The sequence below is a fragment of the Leuciscus leuciscus genome, assembly GCF_965113295.1.
Source record: "Leuciscus leuciscus genome assembly, chromosome: 12".
Taxonomy (NCBI): Eukaryota; Metazoa; Chordata; class Actinopteri; order Cypriniformes; family Leuciscidae; genus Leuciscus; species Leuciscus leuciscus.
In genome coordinates this window covers 33,711,881-33,730,096 of record NC_138736.1, presented here as the reverse complement: position 1 = coordinate 33,730,096, position 18,216 = coordinate 33,711,881, and the positions used below count along the sequence as shown (strand labels likewise).

Here is an 18,216-nt window from a genome sequence, read left to right as displayed (position 1 = left end):
AGCGTGCGCATTTAGCGAAATTAGTTCTTTCGCTGCTAGTTTTAGCTCTCTTTAAACCGCAATGCTTAAAAACACATGCAGATGATACGCTTTTGTGACCACACAGCACACCAATGTCACGTGAGCATAACCACGATAGTCCAATATCTCTACTGGTTGACACATTTCTACTGTGTCTACACTTATATCTCCCACCCCTAGTAACTATGGTTACTGGGATTTATTGCTCCATTTGAATGAAATAATAACGACAGACAAATGTGATTGTTTTGGCTGCCGTTATAAGTTTTTTTTCTTCTTTTTTTTCTTCTTTTTTTCAGTCCAAAGAAGAGCAGTCTTTCCCATAGGTCATCACGAAAGGACAGGGAGAAGGAGAAAGAAAAGGAAAGAGAAGGCAGGACACGCCTTCTCAGTGAGTTGCCCCTCCCTCCGGTACTTTCTGGAGGAGACCCCTCCCCCCCACAGTCCCCTGCTCGAGCTTCCCCACCGCTTCTGCAGCCAACCTTCAAGAAGAGACCAAAGTAAGTGTCACTTTTCATCATTCATTCAGGGCATTTCTCAGGACAATTGGGGAAATTAATATTCCGCTACTCTACCCTTCAAAAGTTTGGGGTCTGTAAGATTTTGTTTTTTAAAGTAGTCTCTTCTGCAATAGGGCTGTACGATTAATCAAAATTAAACCGCAATCGCGTTTTGGCTTAGTGCGATTATGAAATGGCAGAGGCTGTGGGTTTTTATTTTATTATTATAATTTTTTTATTATTAAATAAATATATGCACAGCGTGTTAGTGAAGAGCGTAGTTTATAACATTTATAAACCTGTTGTCACAAAGTTTTTACTCATTTAACTAATTTCATAACGTTAGTCGAGTGTTTGAAATAACTTCCTTTTGTGAGCTGATATAGCTTCTTATCATAGAATTAGGAAGACAATATATTATTTTATATTATTCTATACAGTGATACAGGCTATGTCGAATAGCATTGCATTATAAATATAGTTTATTATTAGGAAAATACCTGAGAAGGCTTGAAGAACTAGGATAAACCATATATTGCGGCAGTCGTGTGTTTATTGTCTTTATAGCGTTTTTATCTTGTTTTTGTTCAGCTACAGCGATCGCTAGATGCTTTTGTCCATATTAGAGATTTTCTGGAATGTCGTAAGTATATTACTTCTGTGAGGCATATTTGGAGTTTCTGCAGGAGGGCGCCCTCTGGCTTGTGTTTAGCTCTCAGTAATGCTTACTCCTTCCTATTTTGGGTACAAAATGGGAAAAATAATACCTCTCTTGTAAGAAAATAGACCCTTTTACAGCCCACGTGATCAAATAGTTGCGCGCGCATTTTGGCAACGGAAGTGGTGTTTTTCCCCACTGGCTCTAACGTGTTAGCAACTCCGAAAGTTTATCAAAACGGTTTCCCAGCATCAAAATGTCTGGTTGTTGCGTTTACGGTTGCACTAATCGATATTCCACCAAGGGGCTTAAGTTTTATATTATTCCGACAGGATCACGGCCGTTTCAGAAGAGTGGCTGCAGGCGATTAAACGTGTTGATTGGAGCGAGGACATAATAAAAAATGCTCGCGTCTGTTGTTTAATCCGCTCGCGTAGCTTGACACGCTGCTGATTCTCGCCATACTTCCGTTGCCAATATGCGCGCGCATACATCATCATTGTGTACAAACAGTAAAAGGGTCTATATGCTGTCATTTTTATATAAAAAAAATAAAATAAAAAATGTATATGCATTTTGAATCACAAATTGCCATTTTAACCTGTAAAAAATGGCAATTAGAATTTTTTCAATTAGAACCCTAATAGTTAGTACTGAAGTCATGGATGCTTGAATTCTTCATCAGGTTTTGGTAAATAGCAGAATAAGAGAAAGTGATGATCAGGGAAGGTTTTCCTCAAGAGGCTGTCAAATGTGTGCAGGATTTGCTGTCCTAGATATGGAGAGAGGAAGCAGACTCAAACTGACTGGGGAAAGCGCTGTGTGGATAAGTTTGACATCATCGGCATCATTGGAGAAGGAACCTACGGTCAGGTGTACAAGGCAAAAGACAAAGACACAGGTGTGGTGTTTATTTGTAGTCTGCTTAATAGCTATGTTTCCTTCACTGTAAATGCAGAATCATTTAGTGAAGCTCTGCTTATCTTTGCCCTCTCAGTAATTACACCAATGTTGTTGCCATGGCAAAAACCCAACACTGTGGGGCTTCTTTTAAAACGGGAATGCCTAAATCAACTCTCCCTTCCTGTCACAGTGTTTGAAAAGAGAAGACATGCTGAAAGCCTGCTGTTATGTTTTGTTTTTGGTTTCTAAAGGAGAGCTGGTGGCATTGAAGAAGGTTCGATTAGATAATGAAAAGGAGGGTTTCCCCATCACTGCCATCAGAGAGATCAAGATCCTGAGACAACTGAACCATCGCAGCGTTGTCAACATGAAAGAGATTGTCACTGATAAACAAGACGCACTTGACTTTAAAAAGGACAAAGGTCTGTTTATATGCATTTGCATGTTTACACATTTATGCATGTTTTTCTGGCTTTCAGTTTTAGTAGTGAACATGGGACGTGTTTCATAAGCCATTCCTCCTCCTTTTTCAATTTGTGGCAGTAATTCCCGGTTTCACAGACAAGGCTTAAGCCTTATCCCAGACTAAAATGCAAGTTTGAGCTGTTTTAACTGTAAGTAACTTGCACTGGCATGTCATAAAATTTGTCAGTGCCATTGTTTTGTCTCAAGATGCACATCAGTGATGTTTTTTTCTAAGGCAGGTTTATAAAAGCTAATTATATATCCTAATTAAACTAAGGCATAATCCTGGTTTAACCTAAGCCTTGTCTGTGAAACCAGGCCAAAGAGTTTTTAATCAGACATGGGCGATAGGAACCATCCGTTTAGACTTACCTGAAGCATTTTCTGCATGTACATATCATTTTCTAAGGCTTTACTCTGTATTTGTTGTGTATTAGGTGCATTTTACCTGGTGTTTGAGTACATGGACCATGACCTGATGGGGCTGCTGGAATCAGGACTGGTGTCTTTCTCCCATGAGCATGTGCAGAGTTTCATGCGTCAGCTGATGGAGGGATTAGATTATTGCCATAAGAAGAACTTTCTACACAGAGACATCAAGTGTTCCAATATCCTGCTAAACAACAGGTACTAGCCTGTGTTTTTAAACATGGCACGAAGACGGTCTGTGTCATCAGTGTCGTAGTGATTGACATGTTCTTTGTTCAGTTACACTGCTGTTCAAAAGTTTGGGGTCAGCAAGAATTATTATTTATTTTTTAAAGAAATGAATACAGGATTCATTAAATTGATCAAAAGTGTCAGTAACATTTATAATGTCACAGAAGATTTCCATTTCAAATAAATGTTTTTTTGTTTTTTTTAGTGGTCAGATCAAGCTTGCAGATTTTGGTTTGGCTCGTCTCTATAACTCTGAGGAAAGGTAAGTCTATGTTAGAATTTTAATTTCTCAGTCTTACTGCTGGCTGTGCTGAACAGCTTTAACTTCAACTTTAAAGTTTCACGTGATTTCAACAACAGTAAACATAATTGATACTGCAAAGCTCTGGTGAATAATTTTATCTTCATGGTTGTTCGCAGTCGGCCATACACTAATAAGGTGATCACTCTGTGGTACCGCCCACCTGAGCTGCTACTGGGGGAGGAGAGATACTCACCCGCCATTGATGTCTGGAGTTGTGGGTAAGATGTGCTGTCTGTTTTCCATCTCACTACATTTACACACCAGCTGCTGTTAATGTAATAATGCCATGGTTTGTTTTTGTTGTTGTGTAAAGGTGTATTTTGGGAGAACTCTTCACTAAGAAACCAATTTTCCAGGCCAACCAAGAGCTTCTACAGCTTGAGCTGATCAGGTATGCTGCTCACGATCTGTGAATGTACGTGTAGTGTAGCTCTAATGCCGTTACACTCCAGTGTTGTCTTTTGTTTCGGTCAGTCGTTTGTGTGGTAGTCCGTGTCCTGCTGCTTGGCCAGACGTCATTAAGCTGCCGTACTTCAATACCATGAGACCCAAGAAACAGTACAGACGACGCTTACGAGAGGAATTTTCCTTGTAAGTTCAACCTGCTTCCTAAAACACTTCCATTATTCTCTGACAGTTTTTGAAAGAAGTCTCTCATGCTCACCAATGCTGCATTTATTTGATCAGAAATACGGTAAAAACGATTTAAAAGAACCGTTCTCTATTGAAATATATTTTAAATGGTAATTTATTCCTGTGATCAAAGCTCATCACATTGTTATGCTCCTGAATATTAAAGTCTCTTTGCATAAAAACATCTGCCAAATGCATAAATGTATTTATCTTTTTCAGTAATAATTTACATTAGTATAATCCAAATGTCTCTTTCCAGTCTGCCCACGTCTGCTCTTGACCTGCTGGACCACATGTTGACGCTGGACCCCTCGAGACGCTGCACTGCTGAACAGGCCCTGGCCAGCCACTTTCTGTGTGATGTGGAGCCCAACAAGATGCCACCACCAGAGTCAGTGCACACATAAAACCACATCTTATGTCATTGAAATCTTATTTTGTTATGTTAAAAGGACAGTTCACCCAAAAATGACAATTGTTATCATTTACCCTAAGTTGTTCCAAACATGTAGGAATGACTTTGTTGTGCTGAACACAAGGGAAGATATTTTGAAGAATGTTTGTAACCAAACAGTTGTGAGGCACCATTGACTTCCATAGTATTTCTATAATTTTTTTCTCAATGCTATGGAAATCACTGTTGCCCCACAATTGTTTGGTTGAAAACATTATTTTCTTTTTTTTGGGTGAATCATGACACTACATTCTAGGGCTGCATCAAACGATTATTTTTGTTGTCGATTAATCTATCGATTATTTCTTCGATTAGTCGACTAATCTAACGATTATTTTTCCGATTAATCTAATGATTATTTTTGGGATTAGCTGATTTATGCATTGGCAAACTTTCCAATAAATAATAAGTACAACAATATATCAGCTGTATTTTTAAGAGGGTAGTGCATCTGTATATTATTTTAACATGAAATCTATAAATGATGACAAAAAAAATTGTATTTCAGAAAGGGTAATTGTCATTTTATTATGAAATATGTGACCAGGAAGCATTTTTACTTTATTTTTGACTAATGGTACTATTTCATAAAATGTAAGATACACAGGCCTATTTAGGAAATGTGTTTACTATAGTGGCAGTCTGTTATTAATTACCGTAGTGGGAGTATGATTTACTCAATTAACTTGTCCGAAAATGCACTTGTGTTTATCTGCAAAAAGGTTCACTTCACATACACTAGATTGCAGCCTAGGCTACTGTTAAATATAATGTTAGTCGTTTGTTTTTAAAGTCTACATTAGACATCTGCGCGGGACGGATTTCTCCCTTAATAATTCCTAAAAAGCTGACATCTCAGTTCATCGCGATCTCACAAATCTCTGTTATTATAAATGAAACTGGCTGCACAATGAATCTTTCATAATATCTACACTTTGTTTGCTATAATCAGATGATTTGCCAGTATGCAGAATTCAGCACTGAACAAAAAGTCCATTTTGAGCGGTGAGGGGATTCTATCTTAAATGCATGATTGGCGTTCAAGTAATCAACACATGTCTGTGATTGGCTACATTGTTCAACGCTGCAAACATGTTATAAATAGATAGAGACTCTGGCCTGTAAATCGTTTCTATTTTGTTTTTGTTGTTCTTGTTGCTTTTGTGCAACAGATGAATGACAATTTATTAGTTTTTAGATGTTCAATTTATAGATAATTCTATTTTGCGGGAGTCCCGCGAATCGTTTTATTCTCCCGCAACCAGCACACACACGAGTGCATTACCGCCCGCGCCCGCACTCGGCCATCAGATCTACCGCGCCGCACTCGGCCATCAGATCGTGGGTCCCGCGGGAGTGCAGGTCTCTAGTCTACATGTGCATACACAACTTTTAAAAACTGGCAAATGCACTGAAAGCTTCGTTAACAGATTTAAGTTTAAGTTATAAATTAAAGTCCATTTTATCGTCGCCGAATGGGGCATAGTTTGCATAGTGAACAAAGCACCTTTCTTTTCGGCCGTAGTTTAAAGTATTCCCATACTTTGGATGATCGTGGTCTGTCATTTTCACCATGAGAGGGAGCAGAAGCCGCCATTACTCGATATTTAAACGTAAATAATTAATGTGACGCGTCGACGCATTTCATGCGTGTCGACGTATTTTCATAGTCGACGTAATCGATGACGTCGACGCGTCGTTGCGGCCCTACTACATTCATAGATTGAGTAGTGTGGTCACACAGACTCCATTAAAAGAGCTTAGTTTTTTTTTAAATGCTGCTGCAATTAAATGTTCTTAGGCTATTTAATATGTCTTATCAGTAGAATAATGACCGGCTGTTTGTACTTGTAATTACACATTCTTAACCGTTTTGTAATTGTGACCTTTCTGACCTTTCTTTTAGTTTGCCTCATTGGCAAGACTGTCATGAGCTCTGGAGCAAGAAGCGGCGGAGGCAGAGGCAAAGCGGAGTGTCTGAGGATATCCCTGTTGCCAAAGTTACCCGAAAGGAACCCGCAGTAGCTTCCGCAGGGGAGAACAGCCGCCCGCCACCGAGCCCACCCCCACCACCGCCCCCATCGGCCCATCCTGCACCGGCAAACATCACAGCCACTGAGCTGGAAGGTGGGCCATGAGTTGACAGGAACCTTTGTGTTCTCTTCACCTGAGAAATACAGGCAGGTAGTTAGAGGAGCTGAACTACTCAGGTAGGTAGTTGGACAGAGTGACCAGCTTTAAACTTCAACCCGACATGATCATGCACGACAAAATTAGGTGTTTTCTAATGGGTGAATACGGCTTAATAGAGGAGCCTTGCCCTGATCTGCCTATTCCAGTGGTTTTCAGTTCTGGTCCTGAGGATTTACCGCTCTGCACCTTTCGTATGTCTCTATAAAGACATACGAAATATGTGTGTTCTACAAAATATGCAGAGCTGGGGGGGATTATTCAGGATGAATAATGAAGATTTCTTGAACCAGAATAGTCATAATGGATTTTACACCCTCTTACTAACCCTTTTAGGCCCTGTTTACACCAGGTATTAAGATGCGTTTTGTTCGATTGGATCACAAGTAGACCAGAGAAACGACTACCCGTTTACACTTGTTTTAATCTGTCTCTTTTGTCCACTTTCAACCACTTCTGTCCTGATTTCTTCAAGGGGAGGGTCTATGGGCAGGGAAATCTATGGGTTTGCGTAATTTACATAGGATCACGCTTGGAGACAATGGAAAAACATACAGAGAACAGCAGCTTTAGTTTCTACTCTGACAGCGGCAAGACCAGCCGAACGCTGTGAGTGTGTGTTAGAAATCTGGAATGGTGAGAAAACATTGTGCTCGGTACACTTTTCGTCTTCAAACTAAATTTGGGTCTCTAGCCGACAAAGTTTAAATCCCGTCAGGCCAGCGCGCTTCCTGTAATGTGTACGCATTAGAGTAGGCGTCTTTTGTGGCTGTTCAATCACATTCGACCACATGAGCGTTTACACTACGAAAGCAATCCGGTCAAATGTGTTTTGACTATTTCTGGAAGTGGTCGAAAGTGGACAAGCTCAAAATGTTTTAGAGCCCGTTTACACCTGTATTTTAGGTCACCGTTTTATTGTTGCAGTCAGTGTTGCGTCTTCTTTTTTTAAAATAAAAGCCTGGACCCTTTCACAGACTGTGATGACTCCCCTCAGTCATCAGTTTGTTAGAATTGCATTATAATTGCAGTTAAATTTAACATTAACCTTAAAGACTATACTTTGCTCTATTACCTTGACATTAAATTACAGAAAACTGCGTGAAATGTTTATAAATCAACAGCTTTTCTTTTGCTATGGGCTTTATGCACAGCTGCACTACTTCCTGAACTTCAGGCAGGTCCTCTGTTTCCTGTCTGACATTATTGGACAAACTGATTAATCCAGGTGTGCCTGACCACCTGGATTAATCAGTTTGTCCAATAATGTCAGACAGGAAACAGAGGACCTGCCTGAAGTTCAGGAAGTAGTGCAGCTGTGCATAAAGCCCATTGAGGCAAATGGCAAAGCAAAAAAAAAATGTCTTTGTAGTTTCCCTTCACCACTATAGAAGTTCACCTAACTATGACGACTTCTGCTTCTGAGAACCTGGAAGTGTGAAAGTGTCTATTCGGGACAGGTTCAATATCCTTTTCTGGTGTTTTTGGAATAATACTCTCTCCACAGCCTTCTCATTGCTTCAAAACTGTGCAGGCCCAATTAGCTGAATACTGCGATATGTAAATGGAAAGGCGAAGAACATTCTGTTTTCCGTAAATGGCAATCAAATGTAAGTGTTTCTATGCACAGGTCTGGGAGCCGCAGCGGAGCAGTTGAACCAGACTGAGCTGGCGGTGCTGCTGAACCTGCTCCAGGGCCAAACAGACAATCTGACCATCCCACAGATGGCGGAGTATCTCCGCAGCACCTCCTCTGAAGCCTCTACATCAGTGCTGTCCCGCACCCCTGAACCTGACGCCGCACAGCAGCTCGAACTGCTCAGCCAGCTCTCCACCCTAATCCAGTCCTCTAGTGTCCCGCAGCAGTCACAAGTCCCGCAGGAAGACCAGACCGGGCTGCTCGCGCTCCTGTTAGAGCAGCTGATAAAGGCCCCGGCGCCAGGGGCGGAGCGGGCAGACGAAAGCAACGGAGTGCGGTCGGACGAGGGCACGGCGCGGGCCGGCTCCGCTTCTGTCATGAGCGGCGATCGCGAGGGCAAGTGTTAGTTAAGTTTATGGGGGCGGGGGCTTAGTCGTCGAATGCTGTGATTGGCCACAGCTAAAAAGACGTGGCGTGGAATGTCTCAATAGCGTGCTGGTTATGTGGGACCCACCCGCATCAAAGAAACGCTACGCTTTTCTTGCAGAGATGTCTCTTTTTTTTGTTGTTGTTGTTTTCTTCCTACAATCTTACAGAGGGGGAAACATTTAATTAGTTGGAAGACTGCAAGCTAACGAATAGAGAAATAAATTGTCATGCTTTTTTGAAAATCCAGATGTTTATTTTCTGTTTTCGTGAACTTCCTCTTGAGTTTTACAGTCTTGCAGTATTTAGGTTTATTTTCATAGGAGCAAAATCCCCAGAGCACCGTGTGCGTGTCATTCATTCACACACACACACTGCGTCAGTGCCCAGCGGACCTTATGCTCTCAGGCAATGTGGGAGCTCCTCATCTATTGGCACACACTGAGAGTTAAATTCTGTCACTCTTTTAAATCCAGATTAAACAGTCCTGAAATAAAGAGCCGTTTTGGACTCACCTCTACTTATGTGTCTCTGTTTTAGTACACTCAGAAAACGACACTTAACCGGAGGAAGCGAAGTAACATTTTCGACCACTGACTTTCACGCATCATCATGCCCCTCATACTGAACATCCTGTCAAGAACTTGCCTGTGTCATATTTCACCCTAAAATTGAACATTTATATTTTGCAGTAAGAAAATATTTAAAATAATTAGGACCCTGAAGGTTTTTTTAGTTTTTTTTTGTGCATTGAGACATTATTTTCATGACAATTAATTGTAATTACTGTAATAGAAAGAAAATATTCTCAATACTGTAATGCAATTTATTATATAATATAATAAAACATCAAATATACCTTAAAAATTATACAAAATAAAATTTAAATATCTTATATATTTTATAAAAATAAAGTATAAGAAATTAAATGTATAATTCAATTGATTTATACTATATATAATCGATAAATCGCATCTAACATAAAAGTTTGTTTACATAATGTTTGTGTATATATTTATTATATTTATATAATATATGTCAGTATGTGTGAATATCTACTGTACACATTATATACATGTATCTATATATGTGTATATGTACACACAGACATTATGTAAACAAACTTATGTTAGATGAGATTAATCGTGATAAATTTGATCTCTCTCTCTCTCTCTCTCTCTCTCTATCTCTCTCTCTATCTATCTCTATCTCTCTCTCTCTCTCTCTAAAAAAACATTATTACATTTCACAGAGTGTCTCCATTGAGGAAAATGGAAATGACAAAAAGAAAGTGAAACGTCAAGGCGCGTTACGGTAATGAGAGGCAGAAAATATGCTTATTTTATTTTTTTTATATATATTTAAATTCAATTTATTTGATTTTATTATGGTGTCATCACATGCAATAAATCTTGTAAAAATAGACTTATTTCATGCAAAATATAATGAATTGATTATTTGGGTGAAATATGAAGCAAACATATTCTTGGCACATTTTTTATAAGATGCATCCATTTGTGAATGCTACTGGTCCTCATCTAAGAGAGATGCTGCTTTTGCCGGTTCATGAAGTCTAATTAAGATCAGCTGACCTTATCCTGCCAAATGAAACCCTCCAGCTCACACGCTTTTTGTCTTCACTCTCAGTTCCTCATTGGTCGTTTTCTTTTGTCTCTGCCCTCTTCCTCTATCACATGGTCTTTGGGTTTTAATCTGTGAACACACAGGAATACACACTGTAATAAAAGCCTTATTGTGAGTGTCAAATAAATTATAGCTATACTGCATATTTTGTCCTCACCCTTATCAATCCTGTTTTCATTTATGGAGGAGGAGCATTGTTTTGGGAGTTTTTTTAAATTTTATTTTAGTTTCTGTATCAGGTCAGATCTCTCCAGCACACTGATGAAAGACTCCGAACTGTTGCAGTTATTGTGTGTATGTGAACTTAATGCTCACTGGTGCAGAGGGAACACATGTAGCATGACATAGTTTGTAATAATAATATTAGTCAGACTAAAATATCACATGCACACCCAGTTTTAATAAATTACATTTTAGTATTTCTTGGTGTAAAAGGGCATTTTGCATAAGCTAATTCACCTCCACAAACCCATATGTCATGCATCTATAGATGTAAACTCTCCTATCGCGATTTTATAGACCGTTTCTTCTCTCGCCTTGACCGAACAAATTGATTTCAGGTGTCTAGGATTTGGTTATTCAGTGTCGTATTGGAGCACAGATTTCTCCAGGACTGGGCATAAACAATTGCCTTTTTTTAGCTTATGAATAAAGTTTGCTGAGATTAACTACACTGGTCAGATCTGCAGGTGCATGTTGTTTTTTTGTTTGAATTTATGGATGACACTGACATCGCTCAGCTATCTTAATTGTTTTTTAATAGTAATATTAATTTAATATTTGTTGTCAGAGCCAGCGAATAGCCTTATTAAAAACATCACAAATATATACACTGTCAAAAATTTCAAGTGACCGATAACATCTAAATTTTTCAATTAGTCTGACGTATTATTTCTCATTGAGCCAATGTTAACAGACTATTGCAACAAGAGTTTCACTTGGGCCAATTGAAAAATTTAGATGTTATCGGTCACTTGAAATTTTTGATTTGGGAGGGTTAGAATTTTTTTTACAGTGCAGTGATGCCCCCTTTATCTTTTAGATTAACAACTTGGATGTTTAAAAACTAAAAAGCGTCACCGTCTACAGTCAGCCAGTTCTAAATACTTAAAAGGATAGTTCACCCATAAATAAAAAATGAAGTCATCACTTACTTTCCCTCAAGTTGTTCCAAACCTGTATGAGTTTCATTTCTCAATTGAACACACAAAAGAAGATACTTTGAATAATGTTGGTAACCAGACAGTTGACGGCAGCCATTGACTTCCTAACGTCAACTGTTATATTTGTGTGTGTGTGTGTGTTCAGCAGAAGAGAGAAACTCATACAGGTTTGGAACAACTTAAGGGTGAGTGATGACTTAATTTTCATTTTAGGGTGAACTATCCCTTTAAGTCAAAGAAAACTAAATTCTATATAATAACACTCCTGACTAGCAAAAGCAAAGTCTAAAATTAGAATAAAATTTTAAATCTTTCCCACTTTCCTTAAAACCGAGACGTTTGTTAGATCAGAATCTTATTTAACATTTGAAATGATTGGATTATAATAAGGCTATTAATACAGTAGTGGTTTCATAACCAAAATATTAATGAATTTTGAAAATTCGTGAATAAGACATAGATGTCCCGTAAACAAATGCAAAAGGAAAAACATGCAATCTGACCATTCAAGTTTCGGACAGTGCTGCAAATGAAGTTCCACCATTCCTGTTGTGAATGTACTATTAGTATCATCATCATTAGAGATATTTAAATATGATGTGAGTTTTTTTTTTTTTTTTTGTCAAAATTATCCAACATTTGTAAAATATTTTTTAAATTTAGTTTTAAAAACCACTTTCAGTGACTGTAGGTCAATGCGTTTATTAAAGCAGTGTGAAGGAGGTTTATCCCACATCTCCTGCATCGACTGCCTCAATGTCAAGAATAAAAATTCATTTTATGATGACTTCTCTATTAGCTTAGAGACTGTCCAACTGCTCATAAAAATCATTAAAGCCATACAGACGTGGGTGTTTGCTCATCATATTAGTGCATTTCTTAACTGTGATTCAGCTGGAGGTCATTGAAAGAGAAGCAGATCAAAACTCGACTTTACTCAGGAATGATAAATCATGAATGCCTTACTGACTAATAAAAACAAATTACATTAATTTAAACTTGACACAGACATCACACTCCCTGTATTAAGTTTACAGTAAATAAAGGAAAAACAACTGAAGCATTAGAAGTATAATCCGGTGAACAGTCACACAATGCTGTATTATAATCTTTGAACTATAACACAGCTAAATTACTATGCTAATATTATTTACTATTAATATTACTAATTATATACTACTTAAAATAACATTTTAAATTGATTAAATAAAAGGTTATATCTGTACACTATAGATTTGACCATAAAGATTTAAAATATTTTCAAAAATACTTTCAAATGTTGCACATATTTAACAGAATTACTTTATAAATGTAACCATACAGATTTAAAATACTTTCAAATGTTGCACATATTTAACAGAATTACATAAAATAAAATGTGCTAAGAGGAAATAAAGCCAATATTTGCTTGAGTGAAAAATAATTCCTCCATGCAGATTCATAGTTTGATATGCGTTTAATAATGCTCCAGAATTAGAATTCTAAGATTTTTTAATTTTATTTATTTGTTTGTTTTAAAGTACAGCCGTGGCCAAGAGTATTGGCAGTGACAAATTTTGTTTTGCAAAGTTTGCTGCTTCATTATTTTTAGATAATTTGTTCACGTTTCTATGGTACAACGGAAAACAGTGATAAGCATTTTATGTGTTTTAAATTGGCAGAAACATTCAAAATATGCAAAGAGTAGATATTTACAGCGTTGAGGCTTCTTCTTCATAACCTGTTCAATTCTCTCTGGTATGCTGGATATCAGCTTCTGGACCAAATCCTGACGGATGCTGATCCATTCTTGCCTTATTAGTGCTCGGAGTTCCACAATTTGTGGACTTCTGCTTGTCCACTCGCCTTTTGAGGACTGACCAGAGGTTCTGCATGGGATTAAGATCCGGGAAGTTGCCTGGCACGGATCCAAAATTTCAATGTAATGATATCGGAGCCACTTCATTATCACTCTTGCCTTGTGACATGGTGCGCCATCATGCTGGAAATGCACGGATCATCACCAAATTTCTCCTGGGTCGTTGGAAGAAGTTGCTCTTGCAGGGTGTTTTGATACCATTCTCTATTCATGGCAGTGTTTAGGGCAGAATTGTGAGAGAGTTCACTTCTTTGGATGAAAAGCAACCCCACACATGAATGTTCTCAAGATGCTTCACTGTTGGCACGACACAGGACTCATGGTAGCGTTCACCTTTTCTCCTCCGGTCAATCGATTTCCCAGATATCCCAAACAGTCGTAAGCGTGCTTTAGGGAAAATACCTTTGCACCAGTCTTCAGCTGTCCAATCCTTGTACTTGCTGCAGAATTTCAGTCTGTCCTTGATGTTTTCCTTGGAGAGAAGTGGCTTCCTTGCTTCCATTCTTGACATCAGGCCGTCTTCCAAAAGTCTGGGCCTCACTGTGTGTGCAGATGTCCTCACATCATGTGTTGCCAATATTGAGCAGCACAGGAGACGGTCCTGGCGCTTGCTAGACACTCTGGGATGTCCTGAAGCCTTCTGCAGTTGAACCTCTCTCCTTGAAGTTCTTGATCCAGTAAATTATACTTTGTGCAATATTCTTTGCAGCAATTTCAAGTGAGGCCATTTTGATGCAAAGTGTTGATCGCTGCACATCTTTCTTTGGAGGCAACAATTGTTAACACAAGAACACGATGATAGGAAGCGCTTCTTCCCTCCTTTCATAGCAATCAGTCTGCTCTTATAATCCAGTCAGTATGATAGAGTAAATTCACCTGACTAGTACTTGATCACACTTCCCATGTGCTGATAATGTAAAAAAAAAAAAAAAAAAAAAAAAATCATTTTTGTGATGAAGTAAAAAAAAAAAAAAGTGGCCAGGGAAGCTTTTTGCAATTATTTAAATTCAGGGCTGTCAAAATTAACGTTAACACATTCGATAATTTGTTTTAGTTTAACATTTTTTTTATTTTTTTTTGGTGGCAATTAAAGGATTAGTTCACCCAAAAAAAGACTTTTCTGTCATTAATTACTCATCCTCATGTCGTTCCAAACCTGCAAGACTTTCATTCATCTTCAGAAACACAAACGAAGATCTTTTTGATGTAATCTGAGAGATTTCCGTCCCTCCATTAACAGCTACGCAACTGACACTTTAATGGTTCATAAAGATTGTAAAACTAATCCATATGAATTGAGCGGTTTAGTCCAACATTTTCTGAAGAGACTCAATAGCTTTATACGATGAACAGATTGAATTTAGACTTTTATTCACATATAGAATATTTGGACTAAACCGCTCCATTCATACAGATTAGTTTTACTATTAGCTTTCAATGGAGGGATAGAAATCTCTCAGATTTAATCAAAAAGATCTACCGAAGATGAACGAAAGTCTCACGGGTTTGAAACGACATGAGGGTGAGTAATTAATGACAGAATTAAATTTTTGGGTGAACTAACCCTTTAACGCTGCGTCATCCTTTAGCTAGTGTTACTTTATATCAAGCTCTTATTCATGCAAATTATTTTAAATCATTCAAGTGCAAAAAGACACAAAATCAGTGCGTTACTAGCACGCGTCTGTCGATCTCATTCATACAGAAAGCTGCTTCAGGTCAGGTCTTAAAGTGACAGCAGCCTAATACACCTGTTGCTGTCTATGTCAATGTTAATCAAAGAACAAAAGAAAAAGAGAAAATCACTCATTGCTCTTGACTAAATCCCTTTTGTTGCTTTAATAAAAATTTAGTGTTTACTCAATTTCTGTATATTTCGGTTAGATCAAATATATAAAATATAGTCAATGTTTTTCCTACATTAATTTGGAGATTAAATGTAAAATTATTACAATATAAAAAAATATATTGAATACTTTAATGTTAGGTTTTAAATGATTGACAGCATGTTTTGGAATGCATCTGATCACTCTCTGCATGACAAAACCATGTGAATCAACACCACAACAACTAAAGCAGCAAACTTTGAAACAAAATGTGTCACTGCCAACACTTTTGTCCACGGCAGTACATTTTAGTCCTTTTAAAAAATGAATTGTTTTATATTAATAATCTTTAGTTGTTTATCACTTAATGAAATTGTATGATTTGGCTTACTCAATATTTCAAGTTAAGTGTAATTAAAGGTAGGGTAGGCAATTTTAGGAGCCGCTAGCAATAGCGAGCTAGCTTTGAGAGCATAAGATCCCACCCTCCCTTCAGAGCCCCACGCCTCCTTAAACACGTGAACACACACAGCAGGGAGCAAAACAAAAGCGTCACGAGAGATGGCATTAAACTACCTCATGTCTCACATAACATTACAATAATAATGAACATAAATTAAAGAGCACTGACCTGTACCACCTGACTGCTGCAGATTCATTTCGGAGTTGATAGTGCTGACATTGAAATGTGTAAATTCGAGTTGGGAACTGCTCCGAGTATAACGTCACGGGTTTCCATCTCTTACAAATTACAGTAGTTATGGCGTGAACGCAGCAAAAGCTGCTTGTTTTGGTTCAGGAGGAACTGTAAAAGGTGGCTGCAGTTTCTGTCGTGGCGCTCAGTGACTGACGTCTGTCTAACTCTGTATAGCATGAAACGCGCTGATGATGTGTGATGTCTGCGCCAGCAGGGTGCGGAAGTATGGAAATACATACGTTGACAGGCAGGTAGGACATTGTATCATTAGATTCTGACCTAATGCAATGATTGGACGACCATTGTATGGTCCTATGTCTTCCACTGACGAGATATATGCAAATACATTAATTTAGACCACTGTGAAGTGACTTTCAACCAGCATAACAAAAATGTTTCTGGAACAAATCACCTACTCTACCTTTAACACTCTTGTATATTACAATAATAATGAACATAAATTAAAGAGCACTGTACCACCTGACTGCTGCAGATTCATTTCGGAGTTGATCGTTTTGCCATTGAAATGTGTAAATTTAAGTCGCGAACCGCTCCGAGTGTTATGTAACAGGTTTCCTTCTCTTACAAATTACGGTAGTTATATCCTACGCCTTCCACAGACTAGATATATACATACAAATACATTTAGATCACTTAACTTAGTGATTGCTATTAGGTTGTGAGAAGACTTTCAACCAGCATACCAAAAATGTTTCTTGAACAAATCACCTACCCTGCCTTTAACACTCTTGTGTAGTTTAAAGTCTAAAGTTCTACTTAATATTAGAGTTAAACTTAAAAAATAAGTTTGTAATTACTTACCTCAAATTTGAGTCATGCTTACTTATTAAGGTTTACGATTTACTAATATTATTTATGTATTGCTTAATAGTAGAATTAATATTTACTTATTGCTGTAGCTCATGTGTCTGTGCTTGAAATGCTGTGAATTCGTTGATTGACTATAACAGTGTCTTGTGTCTGTCTTTTTGTCCTGCACAGATGCTGCAAAACCCGCTCACGGTGTTACTTCAGACGTAGCGGCGACCCTTCTCCAGCTCATCTCCCATCAGGCCTCGGACAGCAGACGTGCTCCCTCCTCTCCTCTGAGCGCCACCCCCCCGCCAGCCCCCTCGCCCGCCGCTGCTACGGAAACTCAGTTCACCCAGGACCAAGACCTGCGGTACACCCTGGGAGGAGCCGCTGGCCCTTCCTGAAACGTTGCTCTGAACTTTATCTTTTGGTTGTTGTCTCTTCTTTTTTTTTACTCAATGTGCTTTACCCGTTTACTACTCATTAATGTGTTTCTTTCTTCCGTTAAAGGAAAAAGTGAATGTTAAAGGAACTGTTCTTGAATGCGAATGGATGATGTTCATCCCTCCCAGCGATGTACAGCATTATTTGAGGGCCGTCTTTTCGCACGTCTCTGACTGCAACAGTCTGTGAGTTTTAGCCATGTGTGATTTCCTTTAGGACTGCGTAAGTGTGTCTAAATCAATCTACCTTCCCTGAAAGACGTCTCTTCCTTTAGTGCTGATATGAAGCAAGGGATTCGATCCGGCTTGTGCTACGTCATTCTTTCTGATTCAGTACAAAGGCAGAAGGAGAACTAGGAGAAGTAATTTGCAGTACTTGAGTGAGGCCTTAGTTTTCAACTCTTCATATAAGCTTGTGCAAAAGACATGTTTTTATTTAGATTTTTGGTGGGGGAAAGCGTGTGTCCTTATCCAAATATTGTCGTCAGGACCACATGGTTGAGTAAAGTTGGTTTAATTCAAAGGCATCTTCAGAAAGACACTGAACTGAATAAAATTTTAGCAGCAGAATTGCCATTTTGATTTGACACCGCCAAATGTACATGTTGTAAAATGATAATAAATGAAAAATGTGGCTGAGTAAATTGTGCCTGCTACATTTGATGTAAATGTGTTATAAATATATGCATGCCAGTGTTGTCGTTCACTTGTACTATTACATTATGTACATTTCTGAAGTACGAGCTCATGCAAAACATGCTGCCATAATACTTGCCATAAGACATGGTTTGAAGCACAGCGAAAGGAAAATTTAAGGCAAGTTTTAAGAATTGCTTTTTTCTTTTGCAAGTTTTTGTAGTTTCTATGTAAATCTAACAGCTATAAAGGTAAATAAAAATACTTTAATGAATCAAAGTTA

At 38.2% G+C, this 18,216-nt stretch overlaps 1 protein-coding gene across 1 annotated transcript in view; it reads left to right on the top strand.

Moving 5' to 3' along the window:
• cdk12 (cyclin dependent kinase 12) overlaps window positions 1-17,941 on the top strand; it is a 42,277-nt gene extending 24,336 nt beyond the window's left edge. The window contains exons 4-15 of the mRNA XM_082186162.1: window positions 321-521; window positions 1,941-2,080; window positions 2,334-2,504; window positions 2,985-3,174; window positions 3,413-3,469; window positions 3,628-3,729; window positions 3,825-3,902; window positions 3,986-4,102; window positions 4,404-4,535; window positions 6,505-6,725; window positions 8,419-8,823; window positions 17,044-17,941. Coding sequence (XP_082042288.1) covers window positions 321-521; window positions 1,941-2,080; window positions 2,334-2,504; window positions 2,985-3,174; window positions 3,413-3,469; window positions 3,628-3,729; window positions 3,825-3,902; window positions 3,986-4,102; window positions 4,404-4,535; window positions 6,505-6,725; window positions 8,419-8,823; window positions 17,044-17,258 — 2,029 coding nt within the window. The 3' untranslated portion in view covers window positions 17,259-17,941. The remainder of the gene's footprint in view (window positions 1-320; window positions 522-1,940; window positions 2,081-2,333; window positions 2,505-2,984; window positions 3,175-3,412; window positions 3,470-3,627; window positions 3,730-3,824; window positions 3,903-3,985; window positions 4,103-4,403; window positions 4,536-6,504; window positions 6,726-8,418; window positions 8,824-17,043) is intronic.
• Window positions 17,942-18,216: the final 275 nt, after the last annotated feature.